The sequence below is a fragment of the Camelina sativa genome, chromosome 2, assembly GCF_000633955.1.
Source record: "Camelina sativa cultivar DH55 chromosome 2, Cs, whole genome shotgun sequence".
NCBI lineage: Eukaryota > Viridiplantae > Streptophyta > Magnoliopsida > Brassicales > Brassicaceae > Camelina > Camelina sativa.
The window spans coordinates 27,420,358-27,445,341 of NC_025686.1; the positions used below are offsets into that span (position 1 = coordinate 27,420,358).

Genomic DNA, 24,984 nt, shown 5'->3' on the forward strand with positions numbered 1-24,984 from the left:
GTTGTTTTGTGAACTGTAATATCTCTGCGAAAACTCACTTTGATCTTCTTTTTCTTAGCAAACGTTAAAGAGAGACATGAATTAACTTTTAAGGATACAAATTCAAAACTCATCATAACAGTTCAAGAGAGACATAAACTAATAATTTTTGTTTTTCAAATAAACAAAATCTAGGATTAGTAGGAAGGAGAAGAATGACGAAGACGAAGAAAGGGACGCACTTGGACTTGGGTCTTTTTTCTATTATTAAAAAGTCAATAAATTGACATAACTGGTTTGGTATCAGTTTGAGTGGTTTTCTCTCGGATTTAGTTCATAAACCGATTAAATCCAAATATGTGGGGACGGGAGAGATAGATGGAGAACTTACATTTTCAGGGGACAACTAGCACGTGATTAAAGATTGAGCCATATCTAGGTTGATGTGATATTTTTTGTAGGAAAATATATTATTTTCCCAAAAATATACTATATAGTTGAAATAGTCATAAATTGTTATATTAATAAAATTTGTATATAGAAATTTGAGAAAATATAATAAAATAGAGAAAAAAAGCCTTAAAACTCTTATATAATGGAACTGAGAGAGTATTAAAATGAAATATGAAAGATTCATAGTCAATATTAAAATATTACAAGATAAAATCTAAAAATATGTATATTACTATCTAATTGTTCTCAATAATTTTTTTAAATTTTTACTCGCGTTATTACATGAGCCTTATCTAATTTTATATAAAAAATACAATATAAATAAAATGAATTTCAATCCATTCTCTAGCACGTATCTTACTCTAAACATGTCTAAAAACTAAAACAACTACCGTTAGCTTGTGACGGTGTGGTAGAAATATTATTTATTATTTTTTTTCGGCAAAACACTTGATGACAGTTTTATCGATAAGTCTTTTATCTTTTAAGGTTTTTTTTTGCTTTGGTTTCAAATAATGTTGTTAACTTGATGATAACATTGATCGATTAACAAAATTAACAAGAAACGATCGATACTAAAAGAAAAGTGATTAGAGAGCCCGATCTCGTTATAAGCTGGGAGACTTGGTGGACAAGACAATATCTCTGTATCAATTAATGGACAAGATTATATTGTAATTGACCCTATCATTTCTTTCCCTTTTTTCTCTTTCTCTCGTTTCGTATCCGATCCCCCAACAAGAACTACTAGCTAGCTACGGTTTTGTCCTAGTCCTACCAAGAGCCATGTCTCTGCTTCTCAGCCGCCTCTCGAAGCTTTCCTCCCTCAGAACCCTTGCACTCGTAAGCTCTTCTTAATTATTCTCTTCTCTCTCCAATGTTCTCTGACGATAGTACTCCGATCCTTCTTCTGATGTTTGTGATTACTTACTACGCAGAGAAACCTCACCGCTCGCTCCTTCTCAACTTCTTCTTCTCAAACCACCTTCCCATGTTTCGTCGCCGGTGCTCAGCATTGTGGATCTACTTTGAGGGATGGGGATATCGGAAATCTCAAGATTTATAAGAATCCTAGTGATGGGTTTATTCTTACGGACAAGAAGGTACCTATGAAGCTGGTCGAGGAAATGGGAACGATCGGAGCATCAAATGGTTGGTTTGCTACGTTGAAGGATGGAGTAGTGTGTTTCCAAGATGATCTAAACCCATGTGCGTCTGATATTGATCCAAAGCGCATTTCACTGCCTCCTCTTGTTACTCTACCTCATTGCCAAACGCAAGTTGTAACCAATGTGGCCATGTCCTCCTCTTCTCCTGAGGATGAGGACTGTGTTGTGGCTGTCAAGTTCTTGGGACCTCAGCTCAGCCTATGTAGGCCTGCACGAACAAACTCTCAGTGGACCAACATCAGAATCACAGACTCGAGCTTCTTCAACTCACATGTCATGTACTCCAAAAGAGATGACATGTTCTCCATGCCTTCTTCAAGAGGTACTTACATTGGATCATGGAATCTTGGAGACGGAGACACCCCAAAGATTCAAAAGTTGCGGTTTCAAGATTTTCCTGAGTTGGTGCAGTCAGAGTGGGAGTTGTTGGATTCGTGTTTCAGGAGGGAACACTTGGTGGAATCAAGACCCACTGGCGAAACTTTTCTGGTTAAATGGTACACCAAGAGATGCATACGTTTAAAAGGGAGAATGCTAACGCATCGTTTCATGGTATTCAAAATAGACGAGGATGGAAACGCGGTGTTCACTAACGACATTGGAGATCTCAGCATATTCCTCTCCGATACTGAACCTTTCTGTCTCCGGGCTCCGAAATACCCAAACTGCGTCTTTTTCTTGGGTCAAGACTACCGCGGAGTAGTCAATCTCCACAACTACTACCCGTCTATTAATTTTGGCACTTATCCTGCCCCTTACTATATTCCACCCCAAACTGCACCAAAGTTAGACTATTAGTTATCATCTGAGTTTTTCTTTCAATTATATTCTTGGAGGTTGGTGCAGCAAGCACCAACCGGCTCATCTGTTATAATTTAATGAGTCTTCTTCAGTCTTGTCTCCAATTTATTTTTCTTATGACTCCGGGTTTATGCTGAAGGGTTGAAGACAATCTCGGCACCATTTAGACCAAAATCTAACCAATTTAGAGGATGATGTCTTCCAAAACATATAATGAATGCAGTTTTCACAAACACCGTCTCAGACACAGGGTGGTCTGTGTCTCCTTCCATGTAATACGTGCTCTCGTTGAAATCTCCTACCCTCGATATATGGTAGGATCTAACCTTCCTAATACCAAATGTATAATAAACAAGATATATCTAATAGAGACTGTGACAGAGGAACCGTTTAAACTTCATAGCCAGGATTCACAGTCTGCTGCACATTTCCATAGCTTTCAAGCTCAGCAACATCCTCTACGCTCCCAAGAAACAGAGGCAACCTCTGGTGAAGCTTCACTGGCTGTATTGAAAGTATCCCTCTTTTTCCATCAGAGGATTTGCCACCAGCTTGTTCTACCAGAAAAGCCAAAGGGTTTCCTTCATAGACTAAACGAAGATGGTCTCTTGGATTCATAGCAACTCCACCGTATAAGAGAGTCCTGTGAAGATCAGCCACTAGAGAACAGATGTAACGTGCCGAGTATTTTTTTGGGTTTTGACCTTTGCCTTGTCTCACTGTGTCAATGTACTTCCTTAAACCTTCTGGCCAATCGAAGTACCTCGCATCGTTCACTGAGTAGATTTGTCCTGTTGTTGATGATACAAGGAGAAATGGTCAATGATCAATACATATTTTGTAGAAGTCATGTGCCGTTAGAAGCTGTTTACCTCGAGTAGGGATCTTGATGTTTTGATGGGTTAGGACAAATTCCCCTGTTGAGTGATCTAGCGTGAAGGCGTGTGTTCCCGAGCCAAGTGTAACGCAGAATATAGTGGCTGAAGAGTAGAGTACGTAACCGGAAGCAACAAGCCTGTTTCCTCTCTGCAAAGAATTGAGCTCAGCTTTCTCTTCAACAGGTAAATGATCAAGCTCAAGGAGGCGATTGTAAACTCCGAATATAGTTCCAGTGGGTATAGAAGCATCAATGTTACGTGATCCATCTAGAGGATCTACAACCACAACGTAAGGACCATCATCTTTGATCCAAGTTGGACTATCGTCTTCTTCGGAAGCCATTACTGCTACTTTCCCAGAGTTTCTAAGAGAGGACAAGACTATATCGTTCTGCAAAAACAGAAGAACAACAATTGTAAGATCTTTATATACGAAGTCATGACAAAGGAAGAAAGGGTAAAGAGATATACAGACCGAGACAATATCGAGCGGCTTAGGCGCATCTCGGTCTGACCCACTAGAGGAGGATTTAACAGAGAGCTTTCCGAGTGAAAAGTTGAAAGGAGAGGCGACAAGAGAAGCGATTCTTTTGCAGGCATGTTCTAAGTGGTAAAGCAACACCACAAGATCATCATCTCCTACATTTGCCCCTTCAAAAAATTCAATCTTCAATCAGAGCTCTGTCTTTGTATTGTACAGAGGAACCCTCAAAATCCATTGATAAGTCTCACTGAGAGAGTTTCCAAGACTTAAGAATACCAAAATTAACTTGAATTATCGAAACAGTGCTAAGTTAGCTCAGACAGAGCAAAGGAGATTTTGGCATATCAATTCATATGTTCAGATACAAACAGATTGTTCTGTTACAGCTACACAAATGATTATAAACATAGAAAAGTTTCTTCTTTTGAAGATTCATACAGTTTACTTGAAATATTCTTCTTATAAAGAATTCTTGTGGAGCAATGGGTCAGAGACGACTTGAGGTTTGAAGTCTGGCTTTATGTACTTAGCCAAATAGATCGGCATAGACTTCATATCTTGCAGTCATTCTAAATCCCCATTTGCTTCTTTTTTTTTTTTGCTTTAGTTTCAAATAATGTTGTTAACTTGATGATACTATTGATCGATTAACAAAATTAACAAGAAACGATCGATACTAAAAGAAAAGTGAGTGTTGATGTATGAAATCAACGGTATAAATAATACGAGTATTTGTGGGAATAAATCGGAACTGGCTCTTTATTTAACGTAAAACTGGCCCTTTATTTAACGTAAGAATCTTACAGAAGGGTTCTCAGGAAAATGACAATTACAGAGATAAAACGCTAATACGAAAATAAAAGCCTTTTCTCTCCCTAATTGCCCAGAATTTCGGATCCCTTTTCCTGACAATGACGTCAGGTATTTATAGTGGGACCTTGACCTAGGGTTTCTTCTGTCTCCTGGTAAAATGACGATTTTGCCCCTGCGGCCTGTTGGGCTAAATCCAAGACTTTAGGCCCAAATCTTCATGAAATCTTCTACTTGGGCCTTCCTAAGTGTTGGGGGCAAAACCCATATCCAACAATGGTCCCACGGTGGGCGCCAAATTGTTGATGTATGAAATCAACGGTATAAATAATACGAGTATTTGTGGGAATAAATCGGAACTAGCCCTTTATTTAACGTAAGAATCTTACAGAAGGGTTCTCAGGAAAATGACAATTACAGAGATAAAACGCTAATACGAAAATAAAAGCCTTTTCTCTCCCTAATTGCCCAGAATTTCGGATCCCTTTTCCTGACAATGACGTCAGGTATTTATAGTGGGACCTTGACCTAGGGTTTCTTCTGTCTCCTGGTAAAATGACGATTTTGCCCCTGCGGCCTGTTGGGCTAAATCCAAGACTTTAGGCCCAAATCTTCATGAAATCTTCTACTTGGGCCTTCCTAAGTGTTGGGGGCAAAACCCATATCCAACAATGGTCCCACGGTGGGCGCCAAATTGTTGATGTATGAAATCAACGGTATAAATAATACGAGTATTTGTGGGAATAAATCGGAACTAGCCCTTTATTTAACGTAAGAATCTTACAGAAGGGTTCTCAGGAAAATGACAATTACAGAGATAAAACGCTAATACGAAAATAAAAGCCTTTTCTCTCCCTAATTGCCCAGAATTTCGGATCCCTTTTCCTGACAATGACGTCAGGTATTTATAGTGGGACCTTGACCTAGGGTTTCTTCTGTCTCCTGGTAAAATGACGATTTTGCCCCTGCGGCCTGTTGGGCTAAATCCAAGACTTTAGGCCCAAATCTTCATGAAATCTTCTACTTGGGCCTTCCTAAGTGTTGGGGGCAAAACCCATATCCAACAATGGTCCCACGGTGGGCGCCAAATTGTTGATGTATGAAATCAACGGTATAAATAATACGAGTATTTGTGGGAATAAATCGGAACTAGCCCTTTATTTAACGTAAGAATCTTACAGAAGGGTTCTCAGGAAAATGACAGTTACAGAGATAAAACGCTAATACGAAAATAAAAGCCTTTTCTCTCCCTAATTGCCCAGAATTTCGGATCCCTTTTCCTGACAATGACGTCAGGTATTTATAGTGAGACCTTGACCTAGGGTTTCTTCTGTCTCCTGGTAAAATGACGATTTTGCCCCTGCAGCCTGTTGGGCTAAATCCAAGACTTTAGGCCCAAATCTTCATGAAATCTTCTGCTTGGGCCTTCCTAAATGTTGGGGGCAAAGCCCATATCCAACAGTGAGTAGAGAGCCCGATCTCGTTATAAGCTGGGAGACTTGGTGGGCAAGACAATATCTTTGTATCAATTAATGGACAAGATTATATTATAATCTTGTCCATTAATTGATTACAATAACTACTAGCTAGCTAGCTACGGTTTCGTCCTAGTTCTACCAAGAGCCATGTCTCTGCTTCTCAGCCGCCTCTCGAAGCTTTCCTCCCTCCGAACCCTTGCACTCGTAAGCTCTTACTTAATTATTCTCTTCTCTCTCCAATGTTCTCTCATAGTAGTACTCCGATCCTTCTCATGTTTGTGATTACTTACTATGCAGAGAAACCTCACCGCTCGCTCCTTCTCAACTTCCTTTATGAAAACCCTTCCCAGTTCCACCAGATCTACTTTGAGGAATGGGGATGTCGGACATCTCGAGATTTTTAAATATCCTCACGGTGAGTTGGTGACGGAACCGGGACCGATAGGATCATCCAGTGGATGGGTTGCTACGTTGAAGGAAGGTGTAGTGTGTCTCCAAGATGATCAAAACCCAAATGAGCCGGATACAAATAGAAAACGCATTTCACTGCCTCCTCTTGTAACTTTGCCTCATTGCCAAACCCAAGTTGTAACCAACATGGCCATGTCTTCCACTTGTCCTGAGGATGAGGACTGTGTTGTGGCTGTCAAGTTCTTGGGACCTCAGCTCAGCCTATGTAGACCGGCTCGTAAAAACTCCGAGTGGACCAACATTAGAATCACAGACCCGTCTTTTTTCAATTCTCGTGTCATGTACTCCACGAGAGATGAGATGTTCTCCATGCCTGCTTCCGGAGGCGCCTACATTGGATCATGGAATCTTGGAGAAGACACTCACAACCACAAGCTGAACCAGTTGCGGTTTCTGAACATTCCTGAAATGGTGCAATCAGAGTGGGAGCTCTTGAATTCGTATTGCACGAGCGAACACTTAGTTGAATTTGGACCCACCGGTGAAACTTTTCTGGTTAAGTGGTACACCAAGAGCAATTGCCGTAGGAAGGGGAGGGTGGAAACGCAACGTTTCATGGTATTCAAAATAGACGAGAAAGGAAACGCGGTCTACACTACTGACATTGGAGATCGCTGCATCTTGCTCCTCCCCAACCCCAAGGCTGAAGCTTTTTGTGTCCAGGCTAGCTCATGTGAGGATATAAAAACAAATCCAAACATCATCTTTTTCAGGGGTATTGACGACTACGGATTAGTTTATCTGCGCGATTAATACTAATGCTGCTAAATTTGGCACTTGTAGTAATATTAGCTGGGCTTTGCATATGAACCTTTGAGCTAGTTTGACTCGGTTCTTTGTGGTTTTGTAAGATTGATATGCTCTTGATACGGGATATCAAAGCTTACATAGTTACATGAACAAATATGTCAATGTCAGTCATATATAAGAAGCTATGTTTGAAGTCTTATTGAGGGTAATCGTTTGTAAGACTTGGGGTTATTTCCCATTCTAGTCAAATAATGCAAGGTTTGTTAACAAATCAGTATAGTCTAAGCAGGTGTGTTTGAATATGTTTCCTTTTATACAAATCTTTTTGTGAGCTTGCGATTTACAATTAGAATATTCTTAAACCTTTACAACCAAAAATAAGAGAGAGATAAAGAGAGTCAGTATTGTCTTGCACTTGTTCTGCTGTTTCTTGTGTAATTTTTCAGTCGAAAAGAAGCTGACACGGAATTGAAGGCGTAGTCAGAGATACCAAGTCCTTGAGCATCTTATATTTGGCTTCAACATCATTGGATTGTGGCAAGAAAGTTGCAGTCTTCAAACGTGTAGCATTATTCCTTATGATGAAGTTCGCCACCTCTAAATCTCCTCGTCTGCCTTTGTAACCGATCCATGCGAAAGTTTCAAGACTGTCGGGAATAGAACTCGGCTGCTTCCAACAATCTGGAGTTTCTTCACTAGGAAAATGAAGCTCATGTTCATCAGTGAGTTTGAGAGATGCTAGTTTGGGAGAATTTTGGAGCATTTGAGTGAGAAGCTCCCACCAACCTTGCGCACATGTACTTAGCTCGAGATGAACAAGCCTATAGAAGCAGATGACCATACTAGGGACCTCTGAGTGTAGTGATGCACATAAATAAAGGCGGCGGGTTGAAGCAAGAGCTCTCAGAAACCTGTGAGTAACTCCTTGAGTGATGTCAACATGCGCCTCGTTCAAATTGGGCATATTCTCAATTCGACGAGAGTCGTAGACAACATCATCGACAATCTTAAGGTACTCAAGACGAGGGCATTCTATCATATACACACCGCCCTTGCTCTTGTCTCTCGAGTCCCATAAATCTAAATGTCGTAAACAAGGCAAAGCGATAGTGATGTCTTCACCCTCGTGTTCTTCGTCTATCACAGACGACATTCGAAGAAACTGAAGATTAGGACAGCCGTGTAAAAGCTTATGAAGACATGTGTAACCCATCATCATAAGAGACAAACTCTTGAGAAACGGAAGGCTGCAAAAAACATCCGAAAAAAGGCAATTTGCGATCCTTAAGTCCTCTAGTGTTTCACATGTGTATAGGCTACTCGGCAAATTGATTGGTGGCCCTGGCCGGATTTTAACTATGAGCCGACGCATGCGGCGAGCAATCGCAGTATCGATCCATATTCCAACATCCACAGGGTGACACTTAGGACCAAGGCAGAGATTTAAACAATTTAGAATCGGCGACTTGTTTTTCATCAAAGCCCTGTAAGCAAACTCTGTGAAGTTCTTATAGTCGGCATCATCATTATGATACTTGAGATCATCGAGCACAATCCTTGACACTAAACACCAAAGAGACTGCCACCTTTTCGAGACAAGCATTGTGGCCATGACGTCTTTTGTTGGAAGAAGCCACAGTATTCGCAATAGCAAATCATCTGGAAGGAAACTGATCATGTCCATATCCGGAACTGCAAACCCAAATAAGAAGGAAAGATAAAGCCTTGCCAGAACGTATAAAGCCGATGTCGAGACAAGTAAGAAGAAAACCTTACAGGAATTGTTTGGAGATACGAATTTCCTTGTCACTCAAGGTATATGATAGATGCAGATTTGGACACGTATTAAACAAAATTGGAAAATTAATTATAAAAAGATATGTTTCCAGACATATATATTTAAGGAAATAAGGAAAACTAACTAAATCTAGAAAACAAAATTTGTGAAATTTTATTACTTGTTTAGTTTTTATAAATGCTTTTGTTATTTTTTATTATTATAAAAACTAATTAAAATATATATTAGATAAATTATCTTTTTAAGATAATTTTTTTTAATTATACTCCAATAAATTAAATTAAATTAAATTAAAATTAATTTTATAATGGAATAAACAATTAAATTGTAATCTAGTAATTTCTTTTAACGTCAAGTCTATTGCTTGAAGGAAAAAAATGTTTTTTGTTGTAATCTAGTAAGCTAGTAATTTTTTATTATTATAAAATTTATTTTAATTTCTCATATCATAACCATCACTAGAAAAAATTAACCCCATTTATTATGTAAATGTGTTTTGTAACAAATGATATTTAAACAGATCAAATGTTGTGCAAAAATGATACAAAGTATATGAATTCAATATAATAATCGCCACAAACTCGACGCCTCCGTCACTTGCTCCCCCGCCGGTCAACTCCCCCGGATACATCACTCCTCCCGCTACATCTCCTTTTGCAACTCCATCTCCGGTAATATAAAACTTTTGGTGCTTAGTGTGATTTGATTCGTTACTGTATATTGATTGATTACTTATCGATTGAGATCTGGTTTTGGTTATTTTCAGATATTGTCTCAGGCGACTTCCACTGGCTCTCCGGTAACCATCTGACTGATAATTAAAGATTAGTCACTGAATTATTAAGATCACATGTATTTAGGATCTAGATTAGTCAGTCGATATAGTAATCGGATAGCTAAGATTCCGTAACACTTATTTAAGATACCATATTAGTGATTGAATGGTTTGTTCAGATTATGTTAAGATTAATCTTAATTAATGTTATGTTATGTTAGTGACTATGTTACGTTAAGATTATGTTATGTTAGTGATAATGTTATACCATATTAGTGATTATGTTATGTTAAGATTAATTTTCAATTCATTTACTAAGAGAACAAAGAGGGAGTGACTACGGACACATACATGGCTGATACCCGTAAAACTAAAGGTACTGTTCTTCCAAAAACTCTTATTTGTCTCATCCATCAAACTCTCATTGGATGTTATTAGAAAGACAACACACCAAATAAAAAACAAGACAAGTCCATGTGATATATGCATTAGTAAAATGTATTTCTATAGGTTTGCTTTTCTGCATATACCAAAGAACCAATCAAACTCTATTTTTAAAAATTTTGGTTATGCAAGCTTTCAAAATCCAACCAATGGTCCCTTACGAAGTCCACATTTATAGCTTTACCAGCCTGATCTTGATATGTGGTATATGGTAGGTAGAATTCCACACCGAATGGTTTAGGCCAACAACATATATGAAATCATCTGCTGTTTAGAAAAACATTGTGTAGATAAGTTATAAGACCTGTGTGAATTGAAATCGGTTTTCTAATTTTTTTTTTATCAACCATTGGGTCACAATTAGCCATATTTTCACATAGGAAGCAAGACTCGATGTTTTCTGGAGGAAGTGAACTCGAAAATCTATTATCGGTATTGATTATTGTATATCTCACTACTTCATCATCTTATATATGTGTTTTTATTGGTTATTATGTAGATAGGTTTACTACATATTGTTTTCGTTGAATATAATCCCGTTTATAATCATCTGTAAGATGATTGATTATATATGAAAACTGCAAAGCCTTGAGGAAGTTAGAAAATCAATCCTGAACGATATACACTGATCTAAATATTATATATGGATGCATCTCTTTCTACACTTCGATCTCATGTATGTATCTTATGTCATTAATTTCCTCTGTTTTGAATTGAACCATGTAGAAAGGAGAAGTTGCTTTTGTATATTGAAACCAAATCTTGTAAGAATAATTAATTTCTTTGCTACGGTTATAGTTGGACTATATATATCGTTTGTTTTGAAGTTTTTAGTTACTTTGTTTATTAATGTTACGCTGTATCATACATTCTTGCCACACACCCATGCCAGCCTAAAATTATTTAACCGGACAACCATCAACAATTACTCCTCTAGCGGTTGGACACTTAGCTAGATCACAGTGTTCACCTCTTGTTCCCCACCAATCCAAACTCTTCTCCTCCATCCCCACCGAGAAGTACAACAAAACCGCCATGAAAGCTACACCGGCGTCCATAGCCGCTGACAGAACGTAGTTATACCTCTGCCACCAACTTTTCCGGTACCGGAACACAAACAAGTTGAATATCGTCCCGACCAATATCCACGAATTGTAGTTCACTGCGGTCGCAGGTGGCATCATTGCCGTTGCTCCTAGAAGAACAGGGAGATTCACAAGTGGAATCCACGAACGTTTTGGGAACGCTTTGTGCAATGACCACACTAAGACTGGTCCTAACGCGCCTCCGAGGAAAAACCAGTTCATGGCCGCATAGTTTCCTTGAGAACCGAAGATCCGTTTTGGTCCGACCAATCCCCAAATGACCGATGCATCGAAGAAAACACGGTCACCAGGACATGTCCATGGACTGTTGGGAGGTAGAAGTTCCTCTTGACATATGTTTTTGATAGAGTTTAATTGCCACCATGCGACCGTTATGTTGATTGTTCCGGCAAGAATTGTACCGATGAATTGAACCAAGAACATGGATCTTGGTGGGATCTTCATGTAATGACCAAGTTTAAAGTCATTTAGGAAAGAGACAGCTTGTGCCATACTCATGTATCCATAGACTTTGAAGCATACGTTTGCGATAGGTCGTCCCGGGTAAATGAGTCCCATTGCGTACTCTGTTATTATATTCAACCCCGGTGTCTACAAAACAGATAAACAAATGAATAGGGCCGTTCCTTGCAATATAAGCTACACATGGATTGATATTGCTTACTTGGTTAGTTGTTGCGGTTATGATGCTTATGGGAAGTGTAAAGATGAAAGCCATCGCGCTTGCAAACACAAGTCCCCACCAAGGCATTTGAACCTCATCGTTCAAGAAAACACATAACGCAAGAGAGATAAGTAGTGTAACAGCCAACATCGAGTAAAACCACCATGAAGGGATGTCTTTATATCTCTTCATTAACCTAGTGTGTATATCTTCTTTGCCTTTATATGAAACTCGAAACCTCTCTATAATCTCCCTGTAGATGCATGGAAAACAAATAAATGATTTGATTACATATATATCACTTAGGCAGTTACGAAAGACTGCTATGTTGCTTACTTTACCTGCCATAGAAGAGAGCTACGTGAGTGAGTGTAGAAGCAATGGTGGCGAAACCAAGCCCATAGGTAAGAGCAAAGAACATGCTCAAGTTGATCCTTCCTTGTTGCTCATACTTAGCCAAATCGAGCTCAAATTTATCATTCACGATCGCAGGAATATCGTATGTTTTGCCAACTGATGTGAAAAGATGGGACGAAAATATAGGAAACCTCGTAGCATTGTAAGAATCAAATCCCCAATAGGCTATAGGCAACACGATGTAGATCAAGAGAACATAACCGAAGAAAGCATTAGCGATGGCGAAGAATGGGCTGATAAGTGGACTGAACAAGAAAGAGGCAACCGCAGTCCAGTCGAGTGTGAAGGCTCCAAGACCGAGACCTCTCATTCCCGAACCGATCTGTTGAGCGGTGACTGATCTTGGAAATGCCCAACAAACCCATGAGATGCTTGTGAGTGTTGTGAAAAGATAGCCAGGGACTATGTACCATCCAAAACTGCAGACTAATGCTATGACAAAGAATTTTGCTCTCGTCATCTTTTGGTCGTCCTTCTCATGCAATGCCCTATCCATGCAATTTTTAATTTTTATTTTAAAACAATCCGCTATGTGAAATATAATATAGCTGTTATGGAGAGTAAACTCACTTGTAATATCTATAAGCAAATATGGATTATTATCAAATGCTTATAGCAAATTTATTAACCAAAAAGAATTGGATTTCTTACTCTATACTGCTACAGGCGTGGATATTTTGATTTAGTGACGAAATATTATTCAATTCACTGTGTGGTGATATTGACATATTGTGTGATAAGTTGGAAGTTTTGGGTTTTGAAAGTCTACGACGCGTTAGTAGGACTTTGACTACGTTTCTTAATGTCACTCTACTTCTTCTTAAGTTATGATTAGAATTAGAAACTGTTCCCTAGTTTTGTGGAAACTACTTTACTATTTACAGTATACATATAATTAATTAGTCATCACTAGTATCATTAGATGTCAACATCTAAAATTTTCAAAGTCTTTCCATAGATTATACATACCGCATAGACCCACCATGTGCAACCTCCACTACAACCACAGATTAAACAACTAACTCCATTTATTGTTATTGTAAATTCAAAAACTCAGTTTGTCGACAAGAAAAAAAAAAGAATTAAAAAACTTAATTATAAAACGATAGCGTGTTTCATCTTCAAATGATTTATTTTTATTGACCGTTAACGTATATATACATCTTTTCCTTCGTCATGGTTATGAAATGTGAAAGTGTTTATTAATCTTGTGGACCACTGAGTGAAGGAGTAAAGTTTCAACGTTTCATATTCACATAGCCGCAAAAATCCCGCCATGTCTAAAGCTTGACTCACGTAGTGATCACGTGGATTCATATTGAACACTTAATTAGGAAAAGTTATGATAGATATCAATATCCATCTTCTACGAAAATATTGAATACTTCATTAAGTGTGTATGTTATGCCTTCGGTCAATCTTGTAGAAATGGATAAGAACTACGAAGTGGTCATGATCGATCAAAGGATAGCCCACAAGCATGGACCATAATTTTGGCTAGTGTTCACTAGGAGTATTAATGTATTATAGAGAGCAATTTATTTTCTATATTGATCTATTATGGAAAAAATCACTCTTTTAAGTTCTGAACACCATCATATATACTTATGATTTTTCCGAGAGAGTTTAAATTTACAAAAGAAAATAGTTTGAAAATTGGAAAATAATATAGGAAAGTCAATGAAAGCGCTCCTGCAAATGGAGTCAAAACTCGAATGCTCCGAACTCGGAAAACTAAATCTTGCTATAAATTTTGTCGAAGAAATCTTTAGAATGTTTTTGGGGAAATGAGATATGGATAGGCTTGTTATTTATACTATTCGACACGCATGCAGCTTTACCCCGTGATGCAAAGAACAAAAATGTTTTTACTTTGGGGTTAAGACTAAAACTAATAAAAGTAATCGTATTTGAGTTGCTTTCTCCCGCATATTATGTAGCTTTATCAGTTTAAATGGAATAATTAGTAAACTATATATATACCTAATGAAAATTAAAGAGTACGTAGAAAACTTACCGAAACAATGATACTTGAACCAGAGTGCTAGGCCACCACATGTGAGCTGGTTCGACCACATATTTCCTAAGCAAACCAGCCCATCCATATCCCAACACCTACCATATTTGTGTAACAACACTTCACATCAATTACACATCCATAACATTTTAATAATGAAATAAACAAATCAAGAATGGGGCATCGTTGATGATATAACCCTAAACCGACAAATTTCCCTTTTAAACCAAAAAAGTCTCTACCTATATTTCATGCAATTTTTTTTTTGTTTCCTAACGAAATCATGCTGAAGAAGTTAAAAAGTTACTTATTTCAGTATCAATAGTAAGACATGTAAATTTCTTGAAATGTCATAATCTATCAGCTCGTTTTATTGTTATCTTGTAAATTATTTGGTGACGTTCGGTAAAGTAATATTAACTATAGAATACTATATAATTAAACAAGTTGAGAAAATGATTAAAGTGTGAAACCTGGGTAGTGATGATGAGGAGCCAACCGGCAACAAAAGAGATATTCCTGCGATAGAAAGCTTTAATAATTGTGATGATACCAACCGCATAAGCCGACCCGGATCCGAACGCACTACCCGCATTCGCAAATATCGATATCAAAACGTGCTCTTTCATGTTAAACGGACCCGGGTTTAACGAGAACCGGGTGGATCCACAGCCTGGTAAACCAAACCGGGTTTTGGGAAGCACTTTGGCCAAGAAGTGACCGATTGGGAGCGTAGCGACCTGAACCGTGATTTGAGTGATTACTAACGGTTCGGTTCGGTACGAGAAGAATTGGTTGAGGAACGAGAGGAGAGAACATGAGATTAGACCTAAGAACCACATCCTGAACGTCCATACAGGTAGTGTTGGGTCGTCTGTGTTTGTTACCGTTAGACGGACTTCTTCAATTGGCGATGTGTCTTCATCGGAGAATTCGTCGGCGATGGCCATTCCGGCGAAGAGGCACTGTGTTTCTTTGAGTTAAGAGAGAAAGAGAGAGGTAGTAGTAAGACGAGGAATCTTTATGTGTGAGACTGACAAGAGAGAACCATATCTCTCTCTTTTTATAATATATACAAATTGTTTTTTTTGGAGAATGAAGATAAATTGTTTTAGATTATTTTAATTGAATTATTATTGTTTGGATCTTTAATGAGTCAACTATATGAATTATATGTACATCGTTAGATGATATGATGTTTGGACCAATTAGACTTTTTTTGTTATTATTTTTGTGATTAGTAGGGTAGTACTAAACTAGTGGCAAAAAAGAAGAAGAGAAAACAACAAAATTCTGCTTTCATACTATGACGTAAAATTAAATGATTTTTGTAATATTATTATTTTTTTAAAAAGATATAATAACAGTTGAAGGAACCTTTCTGATGTGGATAGATGATATTGAATCTTAGAATACGGCAAAAAAACTATGAAAAGTTTCCAAGGATTCACATTGGATTTGATTTTGTATATATCACCATCTCGCTAAGTACTCCATAGGTTAAAGTTAAACAAACTTTTCTTTCTTCAATCTGATATATCGAATGATCCATGAATGAATATTATCATTCAAACGTTCATCGAAATAATATGTTAGTTTTAGTTTTCTGTCAATTATTTGAAACTTAAAATTTGTATATATCACCATCTCGGCCTCGGTTACTGCATTAGTACTTGGTTCATCATCCAACCAAAAGTACTCATTGTTTATGTGACCCATGCTGCAGTCAAAATCTTTATAATCAATTCAAACAATGCTAGTGGTTTTGTTTCAAGCGAGTGACTATGATGATTACCCCGGTAAGTAAATAATACTAAATAGCTAAATATGGGCTTTAAATAAACTCCTGTCATGGATTGGGCTTAAGGCTTAGGGCTCATACCAGTTTTAGTGAATTTTGTCATCGAGGACTTTAATTTTCCAAATGAAGTTGGGCTTCAATAATATTTCTTCTATTATATTTTTTATTTAATTTCTTCTCTTACAAAAAATTAAATTAAATTTCTTCTCTTACAAAAAAAAATATATATATATATATTACAAATTAATAGAACAAATGAAACCGGTTTTTCGTGGTTAACTGGTTATATAATTAATTAATTTATTTAATTTCTAAACCCTAAAACCCTTTTGGTTGACGGTCGTTCGTTAAAAACGAAAGGCTTCACTTGACGACTAGGGTTTCCTCTTCTTCCCCCAATTCCCCCAAACCTTAAAAATCGAACCTTTTTTTTTTTTTTCCAATGGGTAGTAAGAAGCGAAGCAGCGACGACTCCACGGAGGTGTTGGAGAACAACAGTCTCACCGATTCTTCCATTGTCAAGACGAAAAAACCCAAGAAGACTGATAAGATGAATACTGATTCCGACACGGCGGCGACGGCGGCGGCGGAAGCTGATACTGCTCCCGGTGTTGCGAGCTCCGGTAAGGATATGGAGAAGAAGAAAAAGAGAAGAGCTTCTGATAAAGAGAGGAAACTAGCAGCTGCTCTTGAGAAAAACGATGGTGTACTACTAGCTCCGCGGCCTAATCCTAAACCCGTGGCTGTTAATTCGAACTCTGATGAAGCGGAAGCAGATGACGAGTCTCTTCCCGCCGCCGCCGCCGCTTCTTCTTCTTCTTCCTCGTTGCCGCTTAACTATTTTACAGATTTGGCTTCTTCTGATGCTTCTGTTAGAGAAGCGGCTGCTGAGTCGTTGGTATTGAAGTTGCAAGAGATTCAGAAACAATACGAGATGTTACCTGATAAAGAATCTGCTGATGGTGAATTGATGCTTGAAGCTGAGAAAAACGATGGTTTGGATAACTGTGCTCCTCATCTTAGATATGCTCTACGCAGGCTTATCCGTGGTGTCTCTTCTTCAAGAGAGGTATCTCTTCCTCTGCTTACACTAGCAATTACTGATTGACTCTTTTTGCTTTTGCTAATGTGTTTTTCGTTAACAGTGCGCAAGACAAGGATTTGCCTTGGGGTTGACATTACCTCTTAGCGTTATTTCTAGCATTAATTTGGAATCTTTGCTGAACCTCATTGTTGAGTCTTTGTCTATATCTTCATCCATGAAGGGACAAGTAAGTATGAGTTTTTTATGTGCTTCGTTTTATGTGATTTTTGTTAGAGAGAGAGGGAGACTGACATGCTTTTGAATTGCAATTGAGACAGGATATAAAGGAATGCTTATTAGGTCGATTGTTTGCTTATGGTGCACTTGCACGTTCTGGAAGACTGATTGAAGATTGGCAATCTGATAACGATTCTCAGATTCTTAAAGAATTTACCAACGCTCTTATTGGTCTTGCTGCAAAAAAGCGTTACTTGCAGGAACCAGCTGTTCATGTTCTTCTAGACCTTGTTGATAAGGTATATAAATAGGTTCATTCTTCTGTGCATGCAAAGTTTATTGCAATTTTATTCCACTTTGTGAAGTTTTTTGTTTGTGCAGTTGCCTATTGAACCTGTCGTGACTCATGTTATGGAAGCTCCAGAGCTTCATAAATGGTTTGAACAAGCCACCGAGGTGGGAAACCCGGATGCTTTGCTCTTAGCGCTTAAACTCCGTGAAAAGATTTCAGTTGATCATCCTATATTTAGCAAGCTACTGCCAGTTCCTTTCAGTTCTGCGAAGTTTTTTTCTGCTGATCATCTCTCTGCCATTGGTAATTGCTTGAAGGTACAACACATGCCAATCTTTTTGCTATGTAGAATGGTTGAACATATTAAGATCCTGTCATGAGATTTTCATGAGTTTGTAACATCCTAATATCAAAGCATCTTTTTTCCACTATTAAGGGATATTTTTGTGAACTTTACAGGAATCTACTTTCTGCCAGCCTCGTGTTCATAGCTTATGGTCTGTGATATGCGATATGCTTTTACCGGAAGCTGTTGTTCAAAGCGAAGATGTCACATCTGTTTCAAGTTCCTCTAAAAAGCAAAAACGCAACCGCAAGTCCAGTCCCGTTGAAGAAGAAGCCACAAATAACATCAGGAATTTCTGCGAACTTTTTATGGATGGCGTCCTACTTTCGTCATCTCATGATCGCAAGCATTTGGCATTTGATATCCTGCTTCGTCTTCTTCCAAAGCTTCCTGCAAGTTTTGTCCAGTATGTATTATCGCTCAAATTTGTTCAGTGCCTCATGGATATACTCTCCACAAAGGAATCTTGGTTGCATAAGGTTGCAACCAATTTTCTTGTGCAGTTAATGGATTGGGTAAAAGACGATACCAAGAGGGTGGCTGTTACAATGGCTCTTCAGAAACACAGTGAAGGAAAATTTGATACTATTACGCGTACAAAAACTGTTAAAGGTCTAGCTGCAGAGTTCGAAACTGAAGATGGTTGTACACTTTTTATCCAGAACTTGATGNACCGCAAGTCCAGTCCCGTTGAAGAAGAAGCCACAAATAACATCAGGAACTTTTACGAACTTTTTGTGGATGGAGTCCTACTTTCTTCATCTCATGATCGCAAGCATTTGGCGTTTGATATCCTGCTTCGTCTTCTTCCAAAGCTTCCTGCAAGTTTTGTCCAGCATGTATTATCGCTCAAATTTGTTCAGTGCCTCATGGATATACTCTCCACAAAGGAATCTTGGTTGCATAAGGTTGCAACCAATTTTCTTGTGCAGTTAATGGATTGGGTAAAAGACGATACCAAGAGGGTGGCTGTTACAATGGCTCTTCAGAAACACAGTGAAGGAAAATTTGATACTATTACGCGTACAAAAACTGTTAAAGGTCTAGCTGCAGAGTTTGAAACTGAAGATGGTTGTACACTTTTTATCCAGAACTTGATGAATTTGTTTGTGGATGAACAGCATGTTCCTGAGGAGCCTTCAAATATGAAATGGTCCCTAGAGCCTTGCTCTTTGAATTCAGATCAGAGTCAAACAACGGATGATAATTCTGAGATAGGTTCAAACGAGGAGAAGGATTCAGTTGGAACAAATGGAAACTCGGATGTGCTGAAAAGCTGGGTCATTGAATCTCTCCCTGGCATCTTAAAACATGCTAAGTTGTCCCCCGAGGCGAAACTGCGAGTTCAAAAGCAGATCCTGAAATTTCTCGCTGTACAAGGTCTATTTCTGGCTTCTCTGGGCACTGAAGTTACATCATTTGAGTTGCAGGAGAAATTTAAGTGGCCAAAGACAGCCACTCCCGTTGCTCTTTGCAAAATGTGCATCGAACAGCTTCAGCTATTGCTGTCAAATTCTCAAAAGATCGAGAATCCAGTATCTAAAGGAAACGGCCTGGAGCAGCTCGATGATCCTGTTTCGTACTTTATGAAATTCCTTAGCACGTTGCAGAATATTCCCTCAGTTTCCCTCTTCCGTTCCTTGAATGAAGCAGATGAAAAGGCATTCAAAAAATTACAAGAGACAGAAAGTAAACTTTCTAAGGAGGTACGTTTCTTACTCGTTTTGCTACTGTAAGTTGAAATCTTATCAAAATAATGTTGATGTGCTTCTGAGTTTTAAGTTGTGAAATCTTATTATGTGGCAGGAAAAAGATTGTGGATCATCTGCTGATGCAAATAAATTTCATGCATTGAGGCACTTGGTCGTTCAGCTGTTGCTTCAAATACTACTCCATCCGGGAGAGTTTTCAGAAGCTGCTAGTGAACTTTCAGTATGCTGTGACAAAGCTTTCAGTTCACTTGATCTTCCGAAAAGTGATGGGGAAGGTGAGGCAGACGGTGAAGATGAACCAGCAGTCATGGATGTCCTCTTGGACACATTACTTTCTCTCTTGCCACATTCTTCAGCTCCAATGCGATCTTCCATTGAGCAGGTAATAAGCTAGCCAAGTAAACAAATTCTTTTTTTTAGTCAAACTGATCCTTGGGGGCTAAAATGAGATTCAATTGGATCCTTTGGTTCTATTGTTTCCGATAGGCTCAATCTCAACTTTATGTATCTTGTAGTTTTTCAAGTACTTTTGTCAAGATGTCACCACGGATGGAGTGCTGAGAATGTTGCGGGTGATCAAGAAAGATCTAAAACCGGCTAGACATCAGGAGGACCAAGACTCTGAGGATCTTGATGACGATGAAGATTGTCTTGCTATTGAAGATGAAGAAGAAGAAATCGAGGAAATGGGTGAGACTGGTGAGAGTGACGAGCAGACTGATGATTCTGAAACAGTAACCGGCGTTGTCCCTATGGCAGTTGACAGAGAAGGTCCTGATAATTCCGATGATTCGGATGATGATGATGGAATGGATGATGATGCAATGTTCCGCATGGACACTTACCTTGCCCAGATATTCAAGGAGAAGAGGAATCAAGCTGGCGGCGAAACTGCTCAATCCCAGCTTGTTTTGTTTAAACTCCGTGTCCTCTCCCTTCTTGAAATCTATCTCCATGAAAACCCAGGTACGTGCATCATAAAACAAATGATTTGGCATGATGAAATTCACTATAGTAGTCTCTCCTAAATTCTGTACTCTGTGGTTTTGGTGATGTTTTTTAACAGATAATCCACAAGTTATGACAGTGTACCTAAACTTAGCTCAGGCACTTGTGAACCCAAGCACTGCAGAAAGTAGTCTGCAGCTTTTACAACGTATATGGGGTATCATCCAGAAGAAGATCTTCAAGGCTAAAGAGTATCCCAAGGATGAATCTATGGAATTTTCTGCACTTGCTTCTTTGTTGGAGAAGAATCTTAAACTGGCTGTGAAACCATTCAAGAGTAAGTCAGTAGCTGATCCTTCGAAGAAGAAGCAGTCAGCTGCGTGGAACCGACACAAGATGATCACTAACCTTGGCCAGAACTCAACTTACTGGGTTATGAAGATAATTGACTCGAGAAAATTCTCAGAAACTGAGTTGGAGAAGATCTTGGATTTGTTTCGCAGTGTCGTTGCCGGGTACTTTGATACCAGGAAGTCTCAAATGAAGATAGAGTTTCTTGAGGAAGTGTTTAGAAGGAGACCATGGGTTGGACACAAACTGTTTGGTTTCCTGCTGGAGAAAAGTGGGAATGCAAAGTTTGAGTTCCGTAGAGTGGAAGCTCTTGAGTTGATCTCTGAAACTCTGAGATCGTTGGTTCCTATAAACGAAACCGCCCTAGAAGATTCGAAAAAAACAATGAAGACCCATCTGAAGAAACTGAGTCATTTGATTAAAGAACTAGTTGCAAATATGCCCGAGAACAAAGCAAGGCGAGGTCAGGTGCGTAAATTCTGTGCCAGGATCTTTCAAATGGTCTCTTTGTTGAAGCTCACCAACTCTCTCCTCAAGTCTTTGGGACCAGATGGTCAGACAGCTTGTGAAACTGCTGTTGGTGATCTGTTTTTGAATTTCAAGAATACGGAGCATTAACGCAAGCTAATCCAAGTATCACCATAACTGGTGAAGAAAACTTGAAGGATCTGAATCACAAGTTTTTAGCTCTACATCGGTCTGTCACCGAAAGATTTCACATTGTCACTTTGTCCTAAAGAGATGATTTGTTATATGATAATTCATCAATTTTGTTTTTCAAGTTGTTGTGTTGGTTATATTTACAGATTCAGAATAGTATGTTAAAACTATGGATTTCATATGTTTCTCTTCATAAGATAAGATATATTTGCTTTTGTTAGTCATTCTTTGTTATAAGTGCTCATATTGAGGGGATATATGAAAATTTTGTATGAAGGGTTTTGTAAAGAAGCATATATATATATATATATATATATATATCTCGAACATACATATGTTAACGGGTTTCTGGTTTTATATGAGCTGGAAAGATATAAAATCGGATATGTAAGTTATAAATCTAATTGGTGCTTGATTGTTCTTTGCAATGAAGTATAATGTACACAGTTAGGGTTCTAATCTAGGATGAAACAAAATTCAGGAATTTCATGCGTTGACAGAGTAATGTGGATTATTAGACGACAAAAACAAAAACAAAAATGATAAAGTGAAGACTTTCCAGTGACATAGACTAGTGCATACGAGACACCTGTTTTGGATATCAATATCATATAATTTAATTGGGGGGTTTTCTGTTTCGATTCAATGATGATGATGGTGATACATACTGATTGATTACTGGGTGTCGTCGTTTATTGATTCGGGAAGGATGCAACAAACAAGCTCATGACATGGCGATAAGTGCGTGACCTAAAGCTATGACTTTTCTTTTGCAAGGATTCTTAAAAAAAAAAAAAGGTTCAGCACAGCACCTTTTTCTTTCCCACAACACCTGTCCCTGAGTTTGATAGTTTAGTTTCTTGGACCCATTTCTATTTAAATCTCATTAAGTAGTATATATATTTGTAGAAAAACTCGTAGATGGTCGCTGAGATCTTCTAGTATAAAACCACTTAACTAAAAAAAAATCCTGTCACACAGAGTGTGTATATTATAAAGAAGCCAATTATTGAGTTTGAAATGTTTATATACATACTTCCACAACATAATGATATTCATTTCTCATCAATCAATCTCTTCATGTGTAATAATAACCCAAAATATATACATACCACTAATACAAAAGAAAAGAAAAGAAATAGTAGAAAATATCTTTATTTGTTTTTAACATAATAAATAAAATCCAAAGTCATAGACAAAAGGCCAAAAGGGAAAAAGGTAAAGAAAGGCATAAAAAAGGTTGTCATATAAACGCAAGCCAATGCACAAGAGACATGATTTAGCAACAAAATACACTTCAGAGTTTCAGAGCAACAACAAAAAAGTTAATGGAAGTTACAGAATTCAAAGAACATTTTACGATTTATATAAACAAAAGCATATAGATAGATAAAAAAAAAAAAACATTATTTATCAGACATGCAAATTCCAAAAGTGATCTCAATTACACTATAATATAATATATATATATGATAATGATGAATGGGAAACTTGTAACGGATTAACAATAATCTGATTTCCAACGATGATTGATACCTTTCATTAATCAAACAGCCGAATCTGAACTCTGAGATGAAACTTTAGTTGCCATGTTCATAGCAATTAGCTTCCCGTCCGGTCCACTTCTCACCTCTCCCATTCCATTCACAGGTAAGCCAATCCCATGGTACTGTGCCGGTGGTGGTGGTGCTGCCTCCGTGTAGTAAACTTGTTTCCCCATTCCTCCTGCATAACTCACCTGAGTATAAGCTGACGTATCTGGTGGTAATCCTACGACTTGTCGTGGCGGTGGAACGGCTGAGTATTGCGGTGGAGGAGGAGTACCAACGGAAGTAAAAGGTGGAGGAGGAGCACCAACGGAAGTAAAAGGCGGAGGAGGTTGTTGTTGTTGTTGTGCCTTCGTTCCTATTGGTAGCTGAGCCACGTTGTATGGTGGTGTTTGGTGTTGTTCCCTGTATGTATCTGAAACCATTCTCTGTACCGGAGGATAATAACCGCCTTGGTTTACTGGTCTCATCATGCCTTGCGGTGGCGCGTGGTATACCGGAGATGGAGTCGGAGTTGGAATCATGTACACTGGTTGCTCTGTTAATCCTAATCCCGGTGTTGTCGTCGGAAACACTCCTCCTGGATTGTGGTTTCCTTGCCAGAAAGTCGTCATCGGAGGAGAAGGAGCTTGCGGATTCGTTTGAGTAATCATCGGCTGCGGCGGCGGATTTTGAGCGTACGGCGGAGAGAAGTATCCTCCTCCGGTGGTTTCAATTAAACCGTCTTCGTTACTCTTCCTCCTGTATACAGCTTCCTGTTGTTGTTGTTCTTGATCCCTAATATGCATCCTCTGAAACTCCTGCATTTGTCTTTGAATCTCCGGTTGAATCACACGCGGATCGTTGAATAACGGAGGCTCTAATACCGCCGGAACCGGTAATTTTGCCTCAGGCGGTGTTATTGGCGGCGGCGGAGCTACGACTTTATCCGATCCGAACAAAAAATCAGCATTATTAGGAGGAGGAGGAGGAGCTGTAACTGATTTCTCCGAATCAGAGAGTCTAGGAACAGTGTTCAACGCCTCGACGAAGCGATCTCGATCCGAGTGAGTGGAGCCTTGAGAACCAAATCCACCGGAAGAAGGGAAGAGAAACAAACGCATCCTCGCTGGCTTAGAAGACATACGAAGCAACCGATCGTACTCGTGCATCATATGTTCTAGATCATCATCGTTAGTAACGGAGATCAAAGCGTCTAAGTCTTCTCCTGGAAGCTGGTACTTAAACGTAACATCATCACCACCGCCTCCGCCGCCGCAAACGGCGGAGAGTTTGGAAGCTAAAACAGGAAATCTAATCCCGCGATCAACGGAGAGGATCTTAGTTTCTCCGTTAACATAAGTGAGTTGGTTATCGTGAGGACGCGGCTGAATCTTTCCGCCGTAACTGCACATGAACCTCACCTTGTAGCTCTGTTGGTTCTGGTTCTGGTTCGGGTTTTGGTTCGGGTTCTGATCATCCCATGGCGGTGGGTTATCGAATTCGATCTCGCGAGATCTTGGTGACGAGTCGGTTGATTCTGGATACGAGTTGTACGAGAATTTCTCCATCTCTCTTTTTTTTTTTTTTTTT

At 38.7% G+C, this 24,984-nt stretch overlaps 5 protein-coding genes across 7 annotated transcripts in view; 1 reads left to right on the top strand and 4 right to left on the bottom strand.

Moving 5' to 3' along the window:
• On the bottom strand, positions 2,793–4,310 carry LOC104757410 (fructose-1,6-bisphosphatase, chloroplastic-like). Its single transcript, XM_019231486.1, has 4 exons — positions 4,263–4,310; positions 3,756–3,947; positions 3,275–3,671; positions 2,793–3,193 (listed from the first exon to the last, which is right to left on the bottom strand). The coding sequence occupies exons 1-4, from the start codon at positions 4,308–4,310 to the stop codon at positions 2,793–2,795; spliced, it is 1,038 nt and encodes a 345-aa protein (XP_019087031.1).
• Positions 7,716–8,957, bottom strand: LOC104757419 (F-box/FBD/LRR-repeat protein At4g26340-like). Its single transcript, XM_010480165.1, has one exon. It carries the CDS (start codon positions 8,955–8,957, stop codon positions 7,716–7,718), a length of 1,242 nt encoding a protein of 413 aa, XP_010478467.1.
• LOC104742451 (oligopeptide transporter 4-like) lies at positions 11,101–15,552 on the bottom strand. The gene is made up of 5 exons (XM_010463464.2): positions 14,968–15,552; positions 14,495–14,592; positions 12,402–12,965; positions 12,061–12,313; positions 11,101–11,987 (listed from the first exon to the last, which is right to left on the bottom strand). The coding sequence occupies exons 1-5, from the start codon at positions 15,442–15,444 to the stop codon at positions 11,190–11,192; spliced, it is 2,190 nt and encodes a 729-aa protein (XP_010461766.1). The 5' UTR covers positions 15,445–15,552; the 3' UTR covers positions 11,101–11,189.
• On the top strand, positions 16,633–22,089 carry LOC104742462 (myb-binding protein 1A-like protein). Of its 3 annotated transcripts, none has more exons than XM_019238591.1 (9): positions 16,633–17,364; positions 17,441–17,566; positions 17,658–17,855; positions 17,938–18,165; positions 18,308–18,858; positions 19,288–19,900; positions 20,001–20,288; positions 20,422–20,872; positions 20,973–22,089. In XM_019238591.1, the coding sequence occupies exons 1-9, from the start codon at positions 16,738–16,740 to the stop codon at positions 21,821–21,823; spliced, it is 3,933 nt and encodes a 1,310-aa protein (XP_019094136.1). In that variant the 5' UTR covers positions 16,633–16,737; the 3' UTR covers positions 21,824–22,089. The 3 variants fall into 3 exon arrangements, with proteins under 3 accessions (XP_019094136.1, XP_010461782.1, XP_010461774.1); XM_010463480.2 differs by having other exon boundaries at positions 18,308–18,730; positions 19,157–19,900; XM_010463472.2 differs by having other exon boundaries at positions 18,308–18,473; positions 18,903–19,900.
• Positions 23,091–24,984, bottom strand: part of LOC104742479 (proline-rich receptor-like protein kinase PERK10) — a 2,298-nt gene continuing 404 nt past the window's right edge. The window contains exon 2 of the mRNA XM_010463492.2: positions 23,091–24,984. Coding sequence (XP_010461794.1) covers positions 23,412–24,962 — 1,551 coding nt within the window. The 5' untranslated portion in view covers positions 24,963–24,984 and the 3' untranslated portion in view covers positions 23,091–23,411.

Excerpts from the sequence above, each read along its gene's own strand:
- LOC104742462 (XM_010463480.2), top strand. The coding sequence starts at position 16,738 with ATGGGTAGTAAGAAGCGAAGCAGCGACGACTCCACGGAGGTGTTGGAG. Across the intron at positions 17,567-17,657 it reads CTTCATCCATGAAGGGACAA|GATATAAAGGAATGCTTATT; the intron begins GTAAGTATGAGT and ends CAATTGAGACAG. Across the intron at positions 19,901-20,000 it reads AAAGTAAACTTTCTAAGGAG|GAAAAAGATTGTGGATCATC; the intron begins GTACGTTTCTTA and ends ATTATGTGGCAG.
- LOC104757419 (XM_010480165.1), bottom strand. The coding sequence starts at position 8,957 with ATGGACATGATCAGTTTCCTTCCAGATGATTTGCTATTGCGAATACTG.
- LOC104757410 (XM_019231486.1), bottom strand. The coding sequence starts at position 4,310 with ATGCCGATCTATTTGGCTAAGTACATAAAGCCAGACTTCAAACCTCAA. Across the intron at positions 3,948-4,262 it reads AGCCAGACTTCAAACCTCAA|ATTGAATTTTTTGAAGGGGC; the intron begins GTCGTCTCTGAC and ends CTCTGATTGAAG. Across the intron at positions 3,672-3,755 it reads AGCCGCTCGATATTGTCTCG|AACGATATAGTCTTGTCCTC; the intron begins GTCTGTATATCT and ends CTGTTTTTGCAG.
- LOC104742451 (XM_010463464.2), bottom strand. The coding sequence starts at position 15,444 with ATGGCCATCGCCGACGAATTCTCCGATGAAGACACATCGCCAATTGAA. Across the intron at positions 12,966-14,494 it reads GTTCAAGTATCATTGTTTCG|GGCATTGCATGAGAAGGACG; the intron begins GTAAGTTTTCTA and ends TTGCATGGATAG. Across the intron at positions 11,988-12,060 it reads TAACCGCAACAACTAACCAA|ACACCGGGGTTGAATATAAT; the intron begins GTAAGCAATATC and ends TCTGTTTTGTAG.